The sequence below is a fragment of the Apium graveolens genome, chromosome 4, assembly GCF_009905375.1.
Source record: "Apium graveolens cultivar Ventura chromosome 4, ASM990537v1, whole genome shotgun sequence".
NCBI classification, from domain to species: Eukaryota; Viridiplantae; Streptophyta; class Magnoliopsida; order Apiales; family Apiaceae; genus Apium; species Apium graveolens.
This window is the reverse complement of record NC_133650.1, coordinates 310099904-310120307: the sequence shown is the minus strand read 5'-3', so window position 1 is coordinate 310120307 and position 20404 is coordinate 310099904. Positions and strand designations below refer to the sequence as shown.

Below are 20404 nucleotides of genomic sequence, written 5' to 3'. Positions count from 1 at the left end.
GTCTATCACTATTAAAATATTAATCAAAATGTTACATTTTATTTAAAAATGAGTCAATAAAGACCAAAAAAAATTCAATGAACCGTTTTAATATATTGGAGCGAAATAAGTGTCCCAGCTTAGTAAACTGCTTAGATATAAAGTAGGGGATTGTTAAAAAACCTCCACATTTTACTATTTAAGCTCCACTTTTAAATTTTACATATTTTTATTATACATTTGTCCAAAATTTTCAATGGTGTAATTCATTGAATTTATCTTTGTCATGGATAATTATGTCATTTACAAAAAAAATTGGAGTTTAAATAGTAATTTTTGGAGTTTATTTAACAATTCCCATATGTCCTATATAGGAAACTGAATTTCATTTAAAATTATGAATTTGATCAAATAAACTGTTTGGAAATTTGAATTTTATTTAAAATTATATTCAAATATTACTATAAACACGAGAGTTCGTTTAAAATGAAATGCAAGTTTACAAAGTTCCGGATAAAGTATAGTATTTAAATGACAAATGTGCATCAATTTCCCCACTATTCAAAAAACATGAACCCCTCTCCCAAACAAAACCCCCTAATTTGCTTCAAATGGCCCTGGGACAACAACACTCAAAAAAACCCTCAAAACCCTAAAAATCAAAATTCATGTAAATTCGAAACCCCATGGCTCTTCAAATCAATGCTCTCTTTATCCTCCTTAGCTTCAACTTTCATCACTTCAATTTCAAACCCTCAGCTCCAATTAAAAAATTCCAACAAATTGAGCGGAGAACAACAAGGTGAGCTGGAGCAGAGAGCGTTTGCGTGCGCGCTTGCGAGTAATAAGGAAGCCACAGTTCTCGAGTTTTACTCGCCGAAATGTCGATTGTGTGGCTCGTTGGTCGGGTTTGTTGATGAAATTGAGAAGAGGAATAAGGATTGGCTTAATGTAGTTATGGCTGATGCTGAGAATGATATGTGGTTGCCTGAGGTATAATTGTTTCGGTTACGGAAATTTAAATACTCGCGCACACACGGAAATTTATATGATCAGGCAGATATTGTTTACTTTATTTATGTTTAGTTACTATTTGGTTTAGTTGTGCTCGGTTACGGAAATTTAAGTACTAATTTACACAAGCGGAAATTTTAACAATCAGGCACATGTGGTTTAGTTTAGTTTAGTTGATTTGGTAACGGAAATTTAAATACTCGCGCACACACGAAAATTTATTTGATCAGGCAGATATTCTTTACTTCTTTATGTTTAGTTATAATTTGGTTTAGTTGTGCTCGGTTACGGAAATTTAAGTACTAATTTACACACGTGGAAATTTTAATAATCAGGCACATGTGGTTTAGTTTAGTTGTGCTTGGTTTCGGAATATAAGTAGAACATGCCTTGACCTCTTATACTACTAATAGAAGTGTTATACCGGTATTAGTTAGTCTAATATTGCAGATAGTCTAACATTGCAGATTTATATGCTATACTTGTATCGGTATACGTCTAATATTGGGATTTCTATTGTGTTAAGCTAGTCTTTGTTCGCTTATTACTTTTAAATATTAAAGCATTTGCAAATTAGTTAGAGAAGGGTTTTTTTTTTAGTATTCAGGTTAGGAGGTGGCATTGACGATACATAATGATACAGCTTTTTTTTTACCTAGGGCTGCATAGGTTTTGAACTTTTGGACACTGCAGGGCACTCTAGGTTTACAGATTAAAGTTGAAAGAAAAATATACGGTCCTCCTAGATGTGTGGTCTAGCCACATGCTTGAGTCCTATACTCCTATGTGATTTCTTTAGTATTTCCTTCTTTTTTTAGTTTTCCTGGCATAGCGAAATGTTTTAGAATTGTTATCAACACAATTATAAGTTCCCGCAAATCACAAGTTTCTTACAAGGCTGCTTCATGTAGATGGCCAGAATTGTGCGAGAAATTTTATGGAAATTAACATGATCCGGACTTTACAAAAATTGTAAATAGAAAGAAGCACATAAGTAAGCAGTGAAGTGTGTTCTTAGTTATGTTTTCATGAGGCACTGAACCTTATTTTCAGGACTGGTGGATTCATGGAAACTTGTGAGAATAGAAAATTGTTTATGGTATGCATACCATCCTCAGAGTTACAAATCTTTTGCTTGAGCAGGACTTGGTTACACTTGCTTTCTTAATTTTAGCACTAACATGCTAAATCAGTATAAACTTTATGAACTACATTAAGCATGCTGTGTTGCCTAAAAAATGTTATTATTGGTGGCCTCTTCACATCTATTGGTGGAGTGAAGCTCCTGGTGCATTCCTTGATTGTTAAGTTTTCCATGGTTACAGATATGTATTACCTGTCGGAGAAAACAGGGGGGGTTAGGCTGGATGTTGGATATTTTAAATTTGATTGTGCTAAATCAGGGTTTACATAGATGATTTAGATGCACGAGGTTTCAAAGTGATGTCAGATAAATCGAATTTGTGTCAGAGTTTTAATATGTGAAGACCGTGCCCAGGGGGCGGAGGGACTTGTCACGTTTTGGCGTACAGTGTATTTTGATTTTTAATAGTTTAATTGATTGCGAATTGTTATGTCCATTGTGCAATATGGTATGCCAACTGTCTGCTCTTTATTTCACTCTGCATCTAATTGTAAAATCTTGCTGCATTGCCACTATTATAGGTCCTCCCTCACTGTGCATGTGTTTATATCCACGTTAATTTTGCATGGCATGATGCAAACCGCTAATCCTTATGCAATGTTCATGCAGCTACTACATTATGACGTGAGGTATGTTCCATGCTTTGTACTACTGGACAAAAATGGGATGGCACTTGCTAAAACAGGTGTTCCTAGCAGTCGACTTCATGTAGTAGCAGGTGTTTCTCATCTAGTCAAAATGAAGAGTCCGCAGAGAGATAGTTGATAGCTTTGTATACATAATGAATCAGAACTATTTCGGCCTATGCCAATGATCTGGCACACTGCAATGTTAATCTGGCTTTTGCTTGCTCTTGATAGTTATTTGGTGCATTATCACGGAGAGGCATCTTACGATGAAATGAAAAATGCAAGTAAACCTTTGTAGTTACTATCCTCATTGGAGGCATGTGTACAAGACGTGTATGAGTACCGTGATAGGGCAGGAATACCCTGCTTTCCTTCTACAATGTACTCAATAAAAATAAATTAGGGTTTACTTCAGTAGACATGACTTATCGAAATTAGTTGACTAAATTTTTGCTCAACTTAATTTGCATGAAAGTAAACATATGCAAAGAGTATTAACAGGTTTTTATTATGCAATACATTTTTTTAACCAGTTTTGCAACCGAAACCGAATTGATATAAACCAATCCGGAGTTTTTGAAACCAAAACTGATCCGATGGATTGGTTGCAGTTTTTAATTTTAAAAACCGAACCGATCCGAAGTTTGCTCCCCCTAGACTATACAAGTTTTGTTCGAAAGGAAACGATAATTTAGCACAGCCACAGCGGGCCTGGTATAACCTTCTCTACTACTAAAATTCTAGAAGTTGATATTACAACATAAAGGCTGTTATACTAGCAAGTCAAAGGCCTTGAAGTTGTATGACATGGTAAAATTACATACAAAATAAAGTAGTTTCAACATATTGAAGGCTGTTTTACTAGTAAGTAGTAAGTAAAGGCCTTGAATAATTTGATAAATTTATTATACAGAATTATATTAGTTTCAACATATACACACAGCTTTACAATAAATAATATACTTGCTAATTTGCTTAGCCAAAAAAAATAGACTTGCTAATTTTCACAGTTACTTCTAAGCTTGAGCTCTAAAACCTAGTAGATTCAAAACAAGCGCTCCTTGGGAAGAAAACCAAAACAACAGCAAATGACCAGCAGTCTCCTCTTAACCTGTTCTAACCGGGAATGACTTCCCCAGCTTAGAAGTAGCAGGTGCAGTAACCAAGTTGCCGCTATCAGACATGTAAAAGTAGTTATAGTTGATTCTGGTGACCAAATCTGCCAAATGAGGGAATTGCCCGACATTTAGCTTAAAGGAGAGGACCTGCATTGCAAAACAAATTTGGAGGTTAGCATGGATATGAGAAAGCATTAGTTTCTGCCATGGACACTGCAACTTAAAGTTGAGGCAAATAAATTGTCAGTCAGAGGACTACTCTGAGGAGGAAGGCTATGCAGTCATCAAACTGTTTCTCTATCCGATCCACTTCCATTTCACATCTAGCTTTGATGGCTGAAACTGCTCCGCCGCTACTTAGTGTTTGCTGTATGGAGTAAAAGTCTAATGCTAATCCGAGAATTGTGTTAATGCGACTTGCAATGAGCGCCCACTGGAAGCAAAAAACTAACCATGTTTAGCTTACAACAGCAAGGAAAGCCAACACTGAAGAACAAAAAGAGCCTAACAAGTAGATTGCACAGGCAAACAAAGCAATGAAAGCTACTCACCAGCTTGTCTGGAACAACAAAGCACTGACGCTGAATTGACAATAAGTAAGCTTCATGTACTTCAATGACTTCATCCAAAGATCCAGCTGCAGACATACCTTCACACAATTGACGCCATGCACTGTGATAAACCTGCTCATATCTTCTGATTAGAGATCCAAAAACTGGAATGCTTCATTTACACAACAAAATGTACAACAGCGCTTTGTTGAAACTACATACAAACACATTAATTGTCAAACCTATTCATCATGAAGAAATTCATTCTAATCAAATAGACCTAGTGTAGTACAAAACATAGGTGGGAGGAGCAAGCTCAGTGTGAGGAAAAGAAATAAAATTTTATCCAGGCTCTAATGGACACCAAATTCCGTTTGGTCACAAGCTATGAAGGAGATTGTGGCAGAAGCAAGTGCACACGGAGAATATTCCAAAAGCAAATGTGGTGAGAGAAACTTTGAATTTGAATAAACAAACTACAGACACACATATATAAAAAATAAAGGTTAACTGAGAAAGAAATATTACTCTATCCATCACATATTGGTGGAAGGCATCTACAAAATGGAGGAGTTTTTGCTCCACGAGCCAGTGACGTTTGCGGTTAAGCGTTGCACTGCTTCTATCCTGCAAAGGGCATGCCAGTGATATTAGCTGTCCACCCCCTTTCAATTTCTCAATCAATGACAAAAAATTCCACACATTCCTGAGAAATTATCAAAGGTTTATTCTACAATATTGTCATTTTGAATCTCGTATAAGATAATCCTCTGTGTAGCTACATCATATTTTATACTCGGTCGCTGTGACCTGTAAATTTAAGATATAACCATGCAGAGCCTAAAAAGTTCTTCCCCGTGTTTAGAAAAATGTGAAAAGAAAACATCAAATTTAAAATACGGTCTAACATTTCTGCCTGGTCTTGGACTGGACCAGACCAAACGTAATACCATTTAGATTTTAAGAACAGAGGACCGACCCGGATTTATACAATCTTGGATTGACTGACCTAATTCGGTCCAAAAAACCGGTCAAGACCTGTGGACAATGTAAAATTCTATCTCATGTATAATAATCCTCAGTATGGTCACGACATTTTTTATACACCGCAGTTGTGATCTGTGATGTGAATTTATAACTATGTAGAAAAAAAGTAGCCCAAAATGTTCTTCCTCGTGTCACCTTCTACATAACTCAAGCGTCGTGATAAAGCAGACTATACACTATACATGGATACAACTAAAGAGACTTCAGCTGATTAACTTATAAAACACATATAAAACTAGAGCATCATTTCACTTTAGCCTGCTAAGTATCAGGCTAAAGATCATCTCAATGAGAGTGAAAAGAGTATCAGGCCTAAACATACATTCAAAAGACTATAGGGGTTGTAAAAATGTAGGAAGCACCTTCCACATCCACCTTCGAGCTTTATCTAGGACAAACTTTGCACGCTTGACCTTCAACAAAAATCTCATCACCTGCACGAAACACAAACAAATCAATTTATAATGTGGGAAGATAATATAGGGAATCAGAAAACACAATTTCAAATGACCTACCTGATTGTACTTCTTTAGGGCTTCGGTATTAGCAATTAGTTCAAGTGGCCAAGGTACCTATCTTGTTTGGTAACCATGAGAACTAAGTAAAACATATGAAGAACATAGCACATGTATACAAAGGGGGCTATTCCAGCACTACTGAGTATTAAGAGTTTAAACATGTTAAATTGAAATGAAAGGAGAATAAACACTGAAACAGACCTTGTATGTGAATTTCAATGAATCAAGCCCATCAATATCAAAATTCCCTTTACCCTTGCGAGGTGTTGAAACAAGGCCAGATGTACCGAGTAGTTCTTCAACATTAGAACCATTATTTTTTGTAATAGATACTACCAATGCATCTGGTGCACTTAATAGCATTCCATCAGCAGAGTTTCTGATTGATTCCTGAGTCAGATAAATGTCGATATTAGCCTCATCAGAATATTATACAATAACAATCAGTGCATAGTACAGATACAGAAAATAATTCTACAAACAATACAAGCCTTTGGCAGTTTAAAATCGTGCCGACAAAAGAAATACCAAACCAAATAATTTGTTTATCAAACCAAAGGATATATAACTGATTCTCTATCCCACTTCTTTTTACACAAAAATCTTCATGGATGGCAAATCATAAGGGTCCCTACCCAAGGAATGAATAGCAGAGTAGAATAGAAAGAACAAAATAATTTTTTTAATTTAAATTAAAAATGTATTTACTGGTAAACCAAAAGACAATTTTCGTGTTTATATACAGCTTCGGCAATGATAAATCTTTGCAGCTTGATAAGTCATCGATAACACATTTATGGGGAGATTATTGTCGTTCTGAAAGTACTTTAAAAATATAAAGGTCTGGGTAGTATTATTACGTAATTATATGTGGGACTCACAAGTAGCTCAAGAGTAGAATCTAGTGTTCTCGATAGGTGATAAAATGTCTAGATATGACAATCCAAATCGAAGATTAAAAAAAAAAGTTTATGTAGAACTAGAATACAGTATTAAGTTGAGCACTTGAGTCGCAGAACATCACCTGTAATACCATATTTAGCTCAAAATCATCATCCCAGGATTCTCCTTTATCCAACTTGTTGAAAATTACAGTTAAAAAGTGCTGAAGAAGATCACCTTTTATCATAATTACAACCCGTCAAGATATATTTGAAACCAAGTTTGAACTTTAAACTTTAAAGAATTATAAAGATTGGCACATTTATTAGCAGTAATATGGTGATACCTGAACCCAACAAATATATAGTACGTAATACCCCGAGTTCATCCATCAATCTCCAATCATTCATTAATTTAGACAATATTTGACTGCCAATCTTATCCACCTGCAATGCCTCGTCTATTACTTCTTTTAAACTAAATTAATCAATTTTTACAATATATATGAAACGAAACATATAGAAAAGTAGAGTTCTCAAAGAAAGAATACCTGTTTCTTTATGTAAACAATTAGGCATTCCTGCATAATAACTAGAGGGAGAGGAGTGGCTTTTAATTCAGCACTTTGAATCCAGGTAAGAACTCTTGAAAGTAGGGTGCTATTTCTCTGGAAAGGTAAAACCTCTGACACGTGAAGGTCGTCCTGGTACAGGATATAAATAAATTTTAATGATTTAGGTTCACTATGCTATTGATAATCTTTACATGTGAAAGCTACACGAATACAGAACAGAACCTTAAAGGATGGCAGAAGTGTTGGAAAAGGAAACAGTTGTTCTAATATATGTTTTTCTTCCTGTGCACGAAGATATTCATATTTACCAAAATGAAAACCAAAAGCATAATTTGTTCCTGCAGAGGATGAAAACGGCATGCTTTGTACTCCAAAGATAGCTTCTCTTAAGCCCTCATCATTTAATGGGGGAAGAGTAAAATTTCTTGATACATTTAAAGAGTTCCAATAATCTTTGTTCTCGTGAAGAGACCTGTGGCAAACAGTAACAGCTGGATTTTCGTGACAATATGGTCTTCTAAGAAGTAAATCATCCATAATAAAATTTGCGGATATATCCTCTCTCTCCCAGTCAGTAAAATCTCTGACAATATTATGCATATTCTTTAAGTCATTCTCCCGTTTCCATGGAAATGTATCAACCAGCAACTTTTTCAAGCATGTTACACCTGGCATGCTGTTAATTGTCTCTTCTGATTTGCATGTTTCCACAGAAGATTGGAATAATGAAACAAATGTGTCATCTTGCCACATGTCTTCAGAAATGTGACTACCTTGACCAATTAGAGCCGCTAATGAGATGCAAAATACTTCTGACAAGGTAAACTGATATTTACTCTGGTTAATCTCTTCATTAAGGCCAGAAATCCCCAAATGTGTCTTGGGCGCATGTCGAATCAACTGCAGAGACTTTCCAGCAGAAATAATTTCCTTTCCTATATCCTTGATGAACAAAGGACAAGCTTGGAAGTCTCTCCCAACCTGCTCTTTTCCTTTTGCAATAGCCCCGACAGAGCTTGATTTTTTACCCATTTTCTCTTGATTTTCTTCAATATCAGTCGCATTATCAACTAATTTATGATACTGTATCGATCTCAGCAAGTAGCTCTTCTCCCAAAACTCAGCTTCATCTATTCCAATCGCATTGTTCGCATAGAAGAACATCTGCCAAGAGGAATAGGATAAAAAGGCCACAATATTAAACATGAACCTAGATATGAAAGCAAATGATCTTGCACTCAACTTAAACATAGCTTCCACGCCTTGTGGCATTTTGCATTATGCAAAACAACTCTATATGATTTTATTTTTCCAGAGGTCTAAAAGCCAAGAAACATGCTTGCAAGTTGCAACAAACCTACATAGTATTGTGTGCACATATAGCAAACCATGTTGTTTGTTTGAGCACAAGCCGCATACTTTACACTTGAAAGTAGACTCCGGTAGTCTGGTGCTCTATTAATTGCTATATTCTACTTGTTGAATAATTTATCTATACTCTTTACTATTAAGGAAACACCTTTTCGGTGGAACAGAATAGTACCAAATTTTGGTTATCACTATATAATTTATTGATTGATTTCATCGGGTTTGATTCCCTGCAACTACATAATTGTACAATTTTTTTTATTTTTTTTCACTTCTTTGGTTTCAGCCCGGGTTCGATCCCCTGTAACTACATAATTAAATAATATCATTATCATATATAGATTATATACTTTCATCCTAATTTCAAATTCAATTATCTATAACTATATTATTTTAATCCTGGCCCGTGCTTCGCACCGGTTATTAGCTAGTATATATTAACACAGGCTCCCATGTTCTAGTGACTGCTATGTATCACTTGTGAGAGAACAATTCCAATCAAAAATTGCTAACTGAAATTATTTCTAACAACCTCTGTCGTCCAAATATACAAATAAATTAGAAAAACAAATTTCGATAGTTTTTAGATATATGGAAGAAGAAAAGATGCATATACCTCTTCAAAAGGATCATTGAGGATACCCTCAAAAAGCCATGAATCAAGACCTTGAATGCATGGCAACAGACTCCCAAGAAATAAATATAGCAGTGCTTTGTAGGCATCCTCCTGAAAAGAGCATCATATTACTTGTGCATAACATTGATCACAAAGTCCAGAATTAACAAATAAATTATGAAGGAGAACATATAACCAATACATTTTCACAACCTGACCCGCTTCAACTAGACAAATTGCATTTAGCTGTTTATATAGATGGTTCAGAATGTGAACAGAGATGTCAGCAGCTGGAACACGAGGATCAAGTTTGAAATATACATCAGGGATGGCTCCACGTACTATTTGTAATAAATACTCGGCTCCTGAACATAGACTATTAAATAGGTACCATCAGACTATTAGTAGATAGCAACAGTGACAGCCATCACATAGTAAAGCAAACAACTTCGAGAATTTTTAAATTTAAAAAAAAAATTGATCGAAAGCAGTCCATAAATGATGTCATATCATGTGTTTTTTGACGTTGACACATTTTTTAGGTATGGATTTTTATTCAGTTTGACATCTTTATAGGCACACGGGGGAGATGAAAATCAAACTCCAAACCTCACCTAGCACTAGGAGTGGCTTTGCCGCCACATGAAATGTTATTGTTAACTGTCACGATACTAGGCAAGTAGGCATACATCAAAAAAAACAGAACAGACATTTACTTTTCCAAATACTTCCACTAAACGAGGGTCTGATAAGGAAAATGCCACCATGTCCATGACTTTGGCACATGTAAATTATCACAATATATGCAACTCTAGGCAGCAGACAGAATTATAGCAAAAATTACAAAAGAAACAAAACCATCTCTGCTAGTTGAAGATAAATGATGCAATAATAATTTCTGTACACTAATACTCCATGCATTTAATGTAAAGGTATCAGAAACTATCAAGGCTAACCTTGATAAAGAACTTGCCAACCCCAAAAGAGTTGGGGTAGTTCCAGATTCAGAAGTGCTGTTTATCCCCAATTCCTCTTTTAAAGCTATATCACGTAATCTCTGTAAAAATAAAATTTTAATATAATGTCAGGTAGCTAAAATTATTGTATGGTACCAAAATTGCAAGAGGGAGTGGAAGGGGAAGAGGGAAGCTCAGAGAAAACGAATACAAGTCATAAGGAACATACTTTAAGCCAAGCAGCGACACAACATGTAAACGCACTCAGTGTAGGCATAGGCGATTCGATATATGTCTCCACTTTATCGACTATTAACTCTACCAGCCTTAAACATGTAGCAGAATAAACAAATTGACCAAGAATGGCCTGAAGGCTTGAACGAGATAGGTGACTTAAAAAAATCCCACTTTTAACACGATAACTCTGTTCATTTTTGTCCCAGTAGAATAAAGAACTGGAGAACCCTTGTAATATTTGTAACACACCTCGAACCTAAATACAGTAGAAATGTTCATGTCATGATAAGAAGAAATGTAGTAAAATATTAATAATAAAAGTAGCAATGGTTTGTCTGAGAATAAAACTAATCATACCAACTCAACTTCATTTGTACTCAAAGAGGATATTGGTGCTGCAAAATGTACGTCAGCAGAGAAAGAATTATGGATTTTATTGATGAGACTATCCGAAACTTCCATTTCCTGCATAAAGAATGAACAGACCAGGTCACTCAAGAGTTTCCACACAACTATAAAATACGAATAAACAATTAACATACTGAAAAGTGAAAAGTACAAACTAAACATACCCTTTCCAAAAAAACATCAAAATAAATCTAAAATCAAACAAACACTAAAATTCCAACCCTAAATGTAATGCTTTAAATTTCCACTTGCTGCCCTCACAATTTTTTCAAATACCATGGCTACAGGAAGAAGAAACACAAATTATATTTAAACCTAGCTTCACTAACAACCTGCTGAACTTTTACAATCATGCCAATAAATTATCATTAGAATTACAAAGTCCATTAGACAAACACACACACTACCAGTACTAAAGTCCTATCCAAACTACACGATTCTAACACACACACACACACACACACTCTACCAGTACTAAAGTCCTATTCGAAACTACACAACTCTTAACACACACTGCCAGTACTAAAGTCCTATTTGAAACTACACAATTCTAACACACACACAGAGACTAACTAACTAAGAGTAAAAATCTCCATTGAAACTACATAATCCATAAGTCCCAATTACATCTAAATAATACTCTCCCCCCCCCCTTCCCCTCTCTCTATCCCTCCCTAAATTATCCTTCTCTCTCTCTCTCTCCTCCTCCTTCTGCTCTCTCGTCTCGCTCTCCTCTCTATATATATATTATATATATATAAATCTCTATCTCTCTCTCCCTCTCCCAACCCCCCTCCGCCCTCCCTGTCTTTCCTTTCTCTATCTTTACCTCTCCCTCCCTAAATAATCCTTCCTCTCTCTCTCCCTCCCTACCCCCCCCTCTCTCTCCCCCTCCCTCATTTCTCTCTATCTCTCTCTCCCTCCCTCTTTCCCTCGTTCTCTCTCCTCTCTCTCTCTCTCTCTCTCTCTCTCTCTCTCTCTCTCTCTCTCTCTCTCTCTCTCTCTCTCTCTCCCTCTCCCTCTTTCCCTCTTTCTCTCTCTCTCTCTCTCTCTCTCTCTATCTATCTATCTCTCTCCCCCTCCCTCTCATTCTATCAGTAAATCCCTACATCATAAACAAAACACACACACACGCAGTAATACAGTCATAAATAAAACTAAATAATCATATACACACTACAATTAATTAAACTCCTTAACTAAACAACATCATCATCTACAACTACATCTTCAACAAAATTAACAAAACACAAACACTGCAAAACACAAATTACATGATTAAACAAGGTCATCAAAGTATACATACAATGTAAAACTTATATACACACATAAAAAGTAATCGAAATGAGAAATTGTAAGCTCTAGGTCATGACTACCTTGCAATTGGCGAGCACAAAGTTGAGTACAATGTCGAATTGTTGTTGAATCGAGCGAGATTTTAAAAATCGAACGACTAGAGAGATTTGAAAGAGAGGAAAGTGAGGTTTAGAAAGAGGGAAAAAATGACAAGTTTGCGTTAAATGTTGTGTTTATTCGAGGCTGATTATCATTTCAAATTAATTTAGGGAGGAATGATGTATTAGTACTAAATTTTGTTCTAAAAATCACCAATTTTACCGATTAATCACCCGATTAATTATTTTAATATATTTCGCCGATTCGATTTTATAATCCGATTAATCACTGCACTTTTTTCTTAAATTTATATATTTAGTTTAATAAATTAATTATTTTGTATTTTATTAAATATATCCGATTAATCAATCCGATTATCCGATTAATCACTAAAGGATTGCTATACCGAATAATATCGATTCCCGCTTTTTATAACAATGGTACTAAAAAATATTTTTATCAATTATTTTTGAAAATAGATTTTGTAATCGTATTTTATTTAGGGGTGTGGAATATTCTTATTGATAATTGGTGCTTGCAATTTTTCTATAATGTCCGATGTGCATTCGATCGGATGTTATAAATGATATTAGATTTAAAAATTACATTCGAATTTCGACATAAATAAGTTTCGATTTTTCAAGATATGTCATAATAATAAAAGTGTTTGGGGTTTTTATAAAAACAACGTTTAATTATGAGTTTCAATGTTATAATGGCAATGTACACACCATTTGGTTGGAATTATTATAGGTAGTTGTGGTAAAATCACTTAAGAGAACGTTTGGAAAATTACATTTTAATTTCAAATAAGGGATTTCAAATGACAGAATTTGAGTTATCATTTCAAATTCTCATACTTATACTAATATTTGAATATCCTAGATTTTAAATCAAATCCAAATTAAAATTCTCTAACAGCTTATTTGATTAAATTCAGAATTTTAAATGAAATTCAGTTTCTCATACAGGCTATTAGTTATTTATATCCCACTCTCTAAAATTGTGATGACTGTATTTATTTGTTTCATATGATACTTGGCAAATTAACTCTGCAGCTACTAAATTTTCAGTAAATTAAAATGAAAAAAACTTGCGAACATCTAGCAACTGCCTTTTATTTCTAACTTAAAGACATCTTGTCTAATATCTACATTGTTTCGTGAAGCTGCAGTTCCAATATAGCAAGCTCCGAACAACCCAAGATCACAATCCAAAAGTATTGCTCCTCAAGAAAGGTAGCGCAAACGACATGATTACTCTCTAATGGTTCCGAGTAAACCTCGTTTAACAAAAAAGGCGATTCTCTACACAACTAAAACTGTACACGAAATTTCGATTCCTAATGAAAATCCTTCTATATGTTTTAGATACTGGATTTCCTTTCCATGACTCCTAATGGTATGGTGATTGTTGTACTTTCCGGCTCTTGCGTGACCAAGTGCTAGAAGTACTTGAATTCTTGGTATGCGAATGCTCCTTGAAATTTGTTGAGGATGTACCGAAGTGATCCGGAGATTCAGGATAAGATACTGCTCGAGCAATACTATAAACAAAAAAATTTGTACTTGATCAAAAACGTAGCTAAGAACAATACAAAATCATTGTTACGAAGATTCTTGCACAAAGGGAGGGCACAGTAAAAAGTAAAACTTACCCATTACTAGGAGCTTTTCCCTTCTGCATCCACGGACCTGGTGAAACTGGCGTCAGATTTGGTCTGTTCCTATTAACTGGAGACATCGATGCATCCTAAAAAAAAATCAGATATTATAGATAATAATCGTATGCTTGCTTTTATTTACATTAATATAACAAACAGTAGTGTAAATTTGCTCCACTGCTGGACAAGAATAAAGAACGACTATGGTACATATACTAATCAATGCATATATCATCCAAAAGGTCTCGGCAGGACTTATAGAAAGAAAATGCAACATAATATTTCAGTAGGTTATATGTTTAAACTGAGACCATCAAATGGCGTTTGAAGACTTACCTGCAATTTAAGGCCAGAGAATTCTTGTCTGCAACTTGAGACTTGATCCTGTTTATTTCTTATAAAAGGATGGTCAAGTAACTGCACAGCGGTTGGTCTATCTGCTGGATTTCTCTGAAAGCACTTTTCGAGAAAATCCTTCCCTTCTGCAGATAACGTTTCTGGTATGGTTGGGGATCTGTTCAAGACATTGAATAGTGCTTGCACCTAACATATAGGCACAATTAAAAAAAAAACTTTATTAAAGCAAAAAAATAACCAAAATGTGGTCTATTATATCTTTTTTACACTATTACGTCTACACATTGAACAAATATGCTTGGTTTGCAAAACATAGTTTTGTCATTTCGCTATGACCCGAAGTGCGAGTAGCAAAACTAGCTATGCATCTTATCAATATAAACTTGCTGCACGCCATGTTTTTTATAATGACACAAGTAAAAATTTTCTTAGTCAACATAACATATTATCTATTAAATTAACTTTTTAAATGTAGTCTAAACTGTTCTAAGAGAGGTAGGCACCTGGCACAGTTACGAGGCTGAGTGACCTCCGGATGCCCTAACTTGAATGCAGGATAGCAACTATGGCAGTTTAAGAGGTACTTCCTGAAGGTGCTATGCTATTGTAATTTTTTTTTCTTAACGGACATTATTACACATCGTGAAAAAAGCTTAAATGGAAAACACGAATAAATGAACTAACTAGGGTTATTCACCCGCAAAAGAACCACCACTGAGAAGTTTTTAGGATGCTGAAGAGAAAATATTAGGATCACAACCATAAAATTAAATGATATGAAATTGATTAATATAAATTATAAACATGAAAATTTAGGTCTACCATGTGGCGATTGAACGAATAGAGTAGGATTCTAACCCTATAGATCCATATACCTAATTGACCATTCAAACACTTTGCCTAACAAAGAAATTCTTGAAATATCTACACTAAAATGAAACCCTTAAATCTACTACTGATTCTTACATAGAACTTGTACATATGATCAATATATTCATCAATTTTCTCTATAAGTTCTTGAATTTTTAAACTATTCTCCCCTTTTTTTTGAAAAAATATTCCCCCCGTAAACAAAAATTTTCCTTAACTTGCACTTGATCCCCGGATTCTTTCTCATTGTTAAAAATAAACCATTATTTCTAGTGGGTTTATCCGGATTCACTTCAAAAATAATGTTGGTACATTCCCTTTGTTTAAACCAGTATTCCATTGAAAACACGAATCCGCTATTTATGATACTTGTGAGCCCACACAGGTGTGAAAAACTGACAAAAGGAGGTTAAATAAAGATATCAAACAATATATTAATTTTGTTTGGCAGTAAATACCATGAACCAACAACCTAACTGTTAATTATTTTTATGACAAGAATATTGAGAGGTTCGTTAGACTAATTAAAAGTAGCAACATATGCAGCTGCTTGGATGCTTACCCCATTAAATTCACTCCATGGCGGTTTTCCAGTCAGCATCTCGATAACAGTACAACCTAGACTCCATATGTCCACAGCAAAGGCAAGCTCTGGTTTTGAATCATTCCGCATCATAGACTGCAAAACCTGGGAAAAGGAAATGGATAAATTTGACAGTAAGCAAAGCCAACTTATTACTACCAGCATAAATTTAAATACCTCTGGAGCCATCCAGTATGGACTTCCCTTCAAAGAGAGATTGACTGCATATTTCGTAAGCTGAAAACAACCAATATTATAATGTAAGGGCAAAGAACGAGTAGAAAAATGCCACAAAAAAATGTGTTCTTCAAGTAAAATTATCACACAAAATGCAAATTGTAAAAACACACACACGCGCACACTCAAGGTTTAATTGATTACTGGGTAGAACATCAATTTCGCATTGCTAATTTTGGTGTAACATTTATTTCTTTGAATTTCTTCAATATTTCTTTTTGTGTTTAATCTTGTGTAGGAATGAAGTCAATAACTCTTTTTATCAACATAATAATTTTAAAAAAATACGATTGAATTTTGTAGGAAAAATTTATGCATACAAAAATTAGAACGATATTAAGAACATATATAGTACACCAGAATTTTCCAGAGCTATAACTATGCTAGAAGCTTTTACAAATATGGAGTGTTTGAAAACAGATCAAGAACTAAAAAATGTAAAATTTAAGTATACAGAAACATAGCAAATGCCAGGTCAGGAGGCTGAAAAATGTATATCTTACATGTTTTGCCAGCCCAAAGTCAGCAAGCTTTACAACACCAGATGCATTGACAAGCAAATTTGCCCCTTTAATGTCCCTATAACATTATAAGCAAATTGAATCAATATGAACTCTACAAACCCTATCATCGACCATGCCACAACTCAGCGGATCAGCATTTTTCGAGAAACCGTCCTCCCAGTCAAGGAAAATAGTAAGTTGACAGCCACAGGCAATCAACTAATTAAATCTAGAAGTCACAATTCTTTTCAGATCCCTATGACTATTCTCCAATGTAGATCAATGAAAAGAAAAAAATCCTACATATACGTCTGAAAAAAATAATATGGTAAATTAAGTTCATTCAATGAAAATTAACAGAAGCCTTCACCTGTGAATTGTGTTTGTGCTATGCAAGTACGCCAGCCCTGAGAGAATATGACGGGTAAAACTGCGAACTACAGATTCAGTTATAGATCCACAGTGCTCGCGTACATAGCTATTAACTGATCCTGGATGAACATACTCTAGATATATGCAAAAGCGATCCTCAATCTGCAATAAAAAATAAGTTTGTTATCACTGGGAATTTGGGAGACATCCATAAGTGATAAAGTGGCAACCTCAGACACAAGGTAACATCAAACCAAAAAATTACTTACTATCTCGCTACCAAGATATTGTACGATGTTTGGATGATCCAGTTGCTGAAGAACTTTGATTTCCTGGTACAACAGTAAGTAGTCAGGACAAGATGATGTTGTCAGAGTTTGGGAAGCAGCTAACAGATTTCCATAACAACAAATCCGAAAGTTTTTCCATATGTTACTAAAAAACTTGATGAAATTTATACACTGTGAGTATGTTTAGTTAAATGCATCTCCGATACAAATATGAATTCTAGGAGCATCACAGGAGAAATTCGAGTCTGCAATAATTAAGTTCAGAAAAATTGAAGAAAATAAATTGTGGAAGCTTGTACTAGAGCGTTTACTTCTTCTTTTTATTGGAACATGGTTTAGGTTAGGGATCTTAATATATTAATTGTTGTTTGTTGTGGATATCGACAATGTAGATAGATTTTTTTCTGAGATAATAATACTATAATAAAGCTTATCTTCTCTTTAAAGATAGTTTTTCCTGGGACAAGTCCCTATATATATGACTGAAGAAGCAGATGAGAAAAGATACGTGTAGGCTGGTCTACGACAGAAGAGACAGTAAGTTGACAGAGTTAAGGCGGCCAAAGGTGGTGTAAATACCTGTCGATACAACTTCAAAGCAGATGAGTAAAGGGTAGGTGTAAGTGTACCCGTCTAGGACAGAAGAGGCAGTTAGTTGGAAAGGTGGTGTATAGCCTAGCTCATATTACCTAGATGAAAAACATGGAACTTGGCAAGACTTTGCGATAATTTCTCAAAAAAGATGTTAAAAAAGGGCTGATGCCAGTAAACAAGAAAAAAAGTCTACACTAAATAGACTTCTGACATTTATATGACTTCACGGCCAGTACTTCAACTAAATTCAGGTTACAAGTCTAAGTATAGTATGAAGTAGGACAAGTAAATACAGAGAACTAGAGTACAACCTGCTCCAGCTGTTTTATACATTCAGCGGATTTAGAGTCATATGAAACAACATCAACTTCTTTCATTGCGCACATAGCTCCATCATTGCTATCACAGGAAACAACAAAAACAGTGAGAATTACTCTATGCCCTTAGCAATACATGACAAGAAGTAGAGAAAAACAATGAAAGGATGCTACAATTTGTATCTTACCGGTTGATTGCAATATAAACGCTCCCATATGTACCACGTCCAATGAGTTTTTCCTTTTGCCATTGACCTTTTGTTGAGGATCCATTTGTTGGATGAGAGGTTTTCAGTGAATGTGAAGGCGAATATGAAGGCACAGGGGCTCCTGGTGGAAGGGGTAAAGGGTGGACGATGGAATTATTACCTTCAGGCCATGCAACAGGACTTTCAGGCAGAGACTTATAATTCGAATGGCGTGCAATACCGGACGGATTCCTAGTACCACGGTGGGGACTTAGCAGTATTGGGCTATGAAGTGGAGAATGGTCTGGACTAGCTGTAATTCTTTCCGGCAAAACATGGGAAGTACACACTACATTCCCATCATTTGAAATCTTAAATTCACGAGGAAGATCATATGAAGAAGGGAGAATATCGACTGAGCGAAATCTTTGTGGGCTAACAGTAGGACTTGAGAAGCCACTAGTTGGAGCACTCCTTGCAGGAACATTTAGCCTGAAGCTTTGAGCCTCACCAGCATCTGCTTGACGGAATCCTCTTCGATGATAGGTTGGAACTGTAGGTGATTTTCTGGCAACATGGACTGGACTCTTTCTGATGGTTTCATGAGAAAAGAGATGTTATCAATAACCTTTTTACTAATTACATACTACACCAATTTAAAAAAAAAAAATCCAAAGAAACACAAAAGACTATCAGGGAATCCTATTAATGAAGGTATACAACATTTTTCTTGGACATGTGACAAGAAACTAACCATATAAAAGCTATTATGTGCAGGAAACTATTAAACACTTAGAAGCAATAGAATACTAAACCAAATGCGTAGGGTATATTTACACCTACAAAAACAGCAGAGGCAAATAACATATAGCAACGGATAGGCAATCAATAATCACTCTGACAAAACTCATAAATCAATTTCTTTTTCATGCTAATCATATTGATAATGAGCCGTTGAGCATATATACTACCAATCTTTCACATTACACAACAAGCAAACACACACGCATATAAATGGCATTCGCAAACACATATATATAGCATTCTTATCATAATGATAGACAAATTTAATAAATTTACCCCGCATTCACAAAGCACGATGAATTCCCTTCCCCTCCTTTACCCCTTCCATTAGACTGCGAAACCTCGCTTGCTTTAAAACCCAAATGTGATTCAGGAAGTGGCAACGGTTGAGGCACAGCAGGAGTAGACCAATGCCTAAAATTAGGCGGTGACAACGATCCTGAATTAGGCGAAACAGGCAACGACTTTGACCTATCATCAACAGGCTGCAAACCCAAATCAAATTCAGTCACATGTCTAAGCTTTCGCTGTCGAGTTAGCTTCCTTTTTGAACCTAATGATCTTGTACTACTCAACGGAGACTCCGATGGAGAAGATGAAGAAGAAGATGATGGCTTAGAAAGAAACACATTCTTCAAAAAAGGCATAAAGTATCAATAGCTAGAGATTTATATAGAACTATAACTATAAAACTTGACAACCTTAAAACAAAAGGTTACTTTGTGTAATAAATAACTAAGCACATAAAAACCTGCATAGAACCATAACTCATATCTTCTAAACCCCAGAAAGAAAAATTATTAAAAGAAACTTAGATTAACTTATTACTCTCTCTCTCTCTCTCTCTGACCCTCTCTCTCTCTCTGTCTCTCTCCCTCTCTCTCCGTCTCTCTCTCTCTCTGACCCTCTCTCTCTGCTCTCTCTGAAATTCTCTCTCTCTCTGTCTCTCTCCCTCTCTCACCGTCTCTCTCTCTCTGACCCCTCTTTCTATCTCTCTCGTCTGTGTGTGTGTGTGAAAATCAAGAATTGAATGAATGAATAAAAGGGTAAAAGGCCAAAAGAGAAGGGTTAAACATAGCATAAAATTTCACCAACACCCACAAAAGATTTGATTAGATTACCAAGTCAATGATTTGAATTAGTACAAGCTACAAGTTAATTTCCATGCTTGTGTCATCAGCTAAAAGTCA

General features: G+C 35.3%; 3 protein-coding genes across 4 annotated transcripts; 1 reads left to right on the top strand and 2 right to left on the bottom strand.

Moving 5' to 3' along the window:
• Positions 1-549: 549 nt before the first annotated feature.
• On the top strand, positions 550-3180 carry LOC141721728 (uncharacterized). Its single transcript, XM_074524790.1, has 2 exons — positions 550-972; positions 2747-3180. The coding sequence occupies exons 1-2, from the start codon at positions 550-552 to the stop codon at positions 2900-2902; spliced, it is 579 nt and encodes a 192-aa protein (XP_074380891.1). The 3' UTR covers positions 2903-3180.
• Positions 3181-3631: 451 nt separating this feature from the next.
• On the bottom strand, positions 3632-12574 carry LOC141721727 (uncharacterized). 2 transcript variants are annotated; one of them, XM_074524789.1, is made up of 17 exons: positions 12418-12574; positions 10991-11098; positions 10626-10889; positions 10397-10497; positions 9654-9816; positions 9441-9551; positions 7679-8620; positions 7433-7585; positions 7229-7328; positions 7025-7119; positions 6202-6390; positions 5998-6054; positions 5845-5916; positions 4964-5062; positions 4436-4567; positions 4144-4317; positions 3632-4031 (listed from the first exon to the last, which is right to left on the bottom strand). In XM_074524789.1, the coding sequence occupies exons 2-17, from the start codon at positions 11093-11095 to the stop codon at positions 3873-3875; spliced, it is 2916 nt and encodes a 971-aa protein (XP_074380890.1). In that variant the 5' UTR covers positions 11096-11098; positions 12418-12574; the 3' UTR covers positions 3632-3872. The 2 variants fall into 2 exon arrangements, 1 of the variants encoding a protein (XP_074380890.1); XR_012574834.1 differs by lacking the exons at positions 3632-4031; positions 4144-4317 and having other exon boundaries at positions 4528-4567; positions 5805-5916.
• Positions 12575-13538: 964 nt separating this feature from the next.
• Positions 13539-20404, bottom strand: LOC141721726 (mitogen-activated protein kinase kinase kinase 5-like). Its single transcript, XM_074524788.1, has 11 exons — positions 19491-20404; positions 18411-19001; positions 18217-18304; positions 17291-17353; positions 17020-17183; positions 16650-16725; positions 16087-16146; positions 15889-16014; positions 14436-14642; positions 14094-14188; positions 13539-13982 (listed from the first exon to the last, which is right to left on the bottom strand). The coding sequence occupies exons 1-11, from the start codon at positions 19859-19861 to the stop codon at positions 13832-13834; spliced, it is 1992 nt and encodes a 663-aa protein (XP_074380889.1). The 5' UTR covers positions 19862-20404; the 3' UTR covers positions 13539-13831.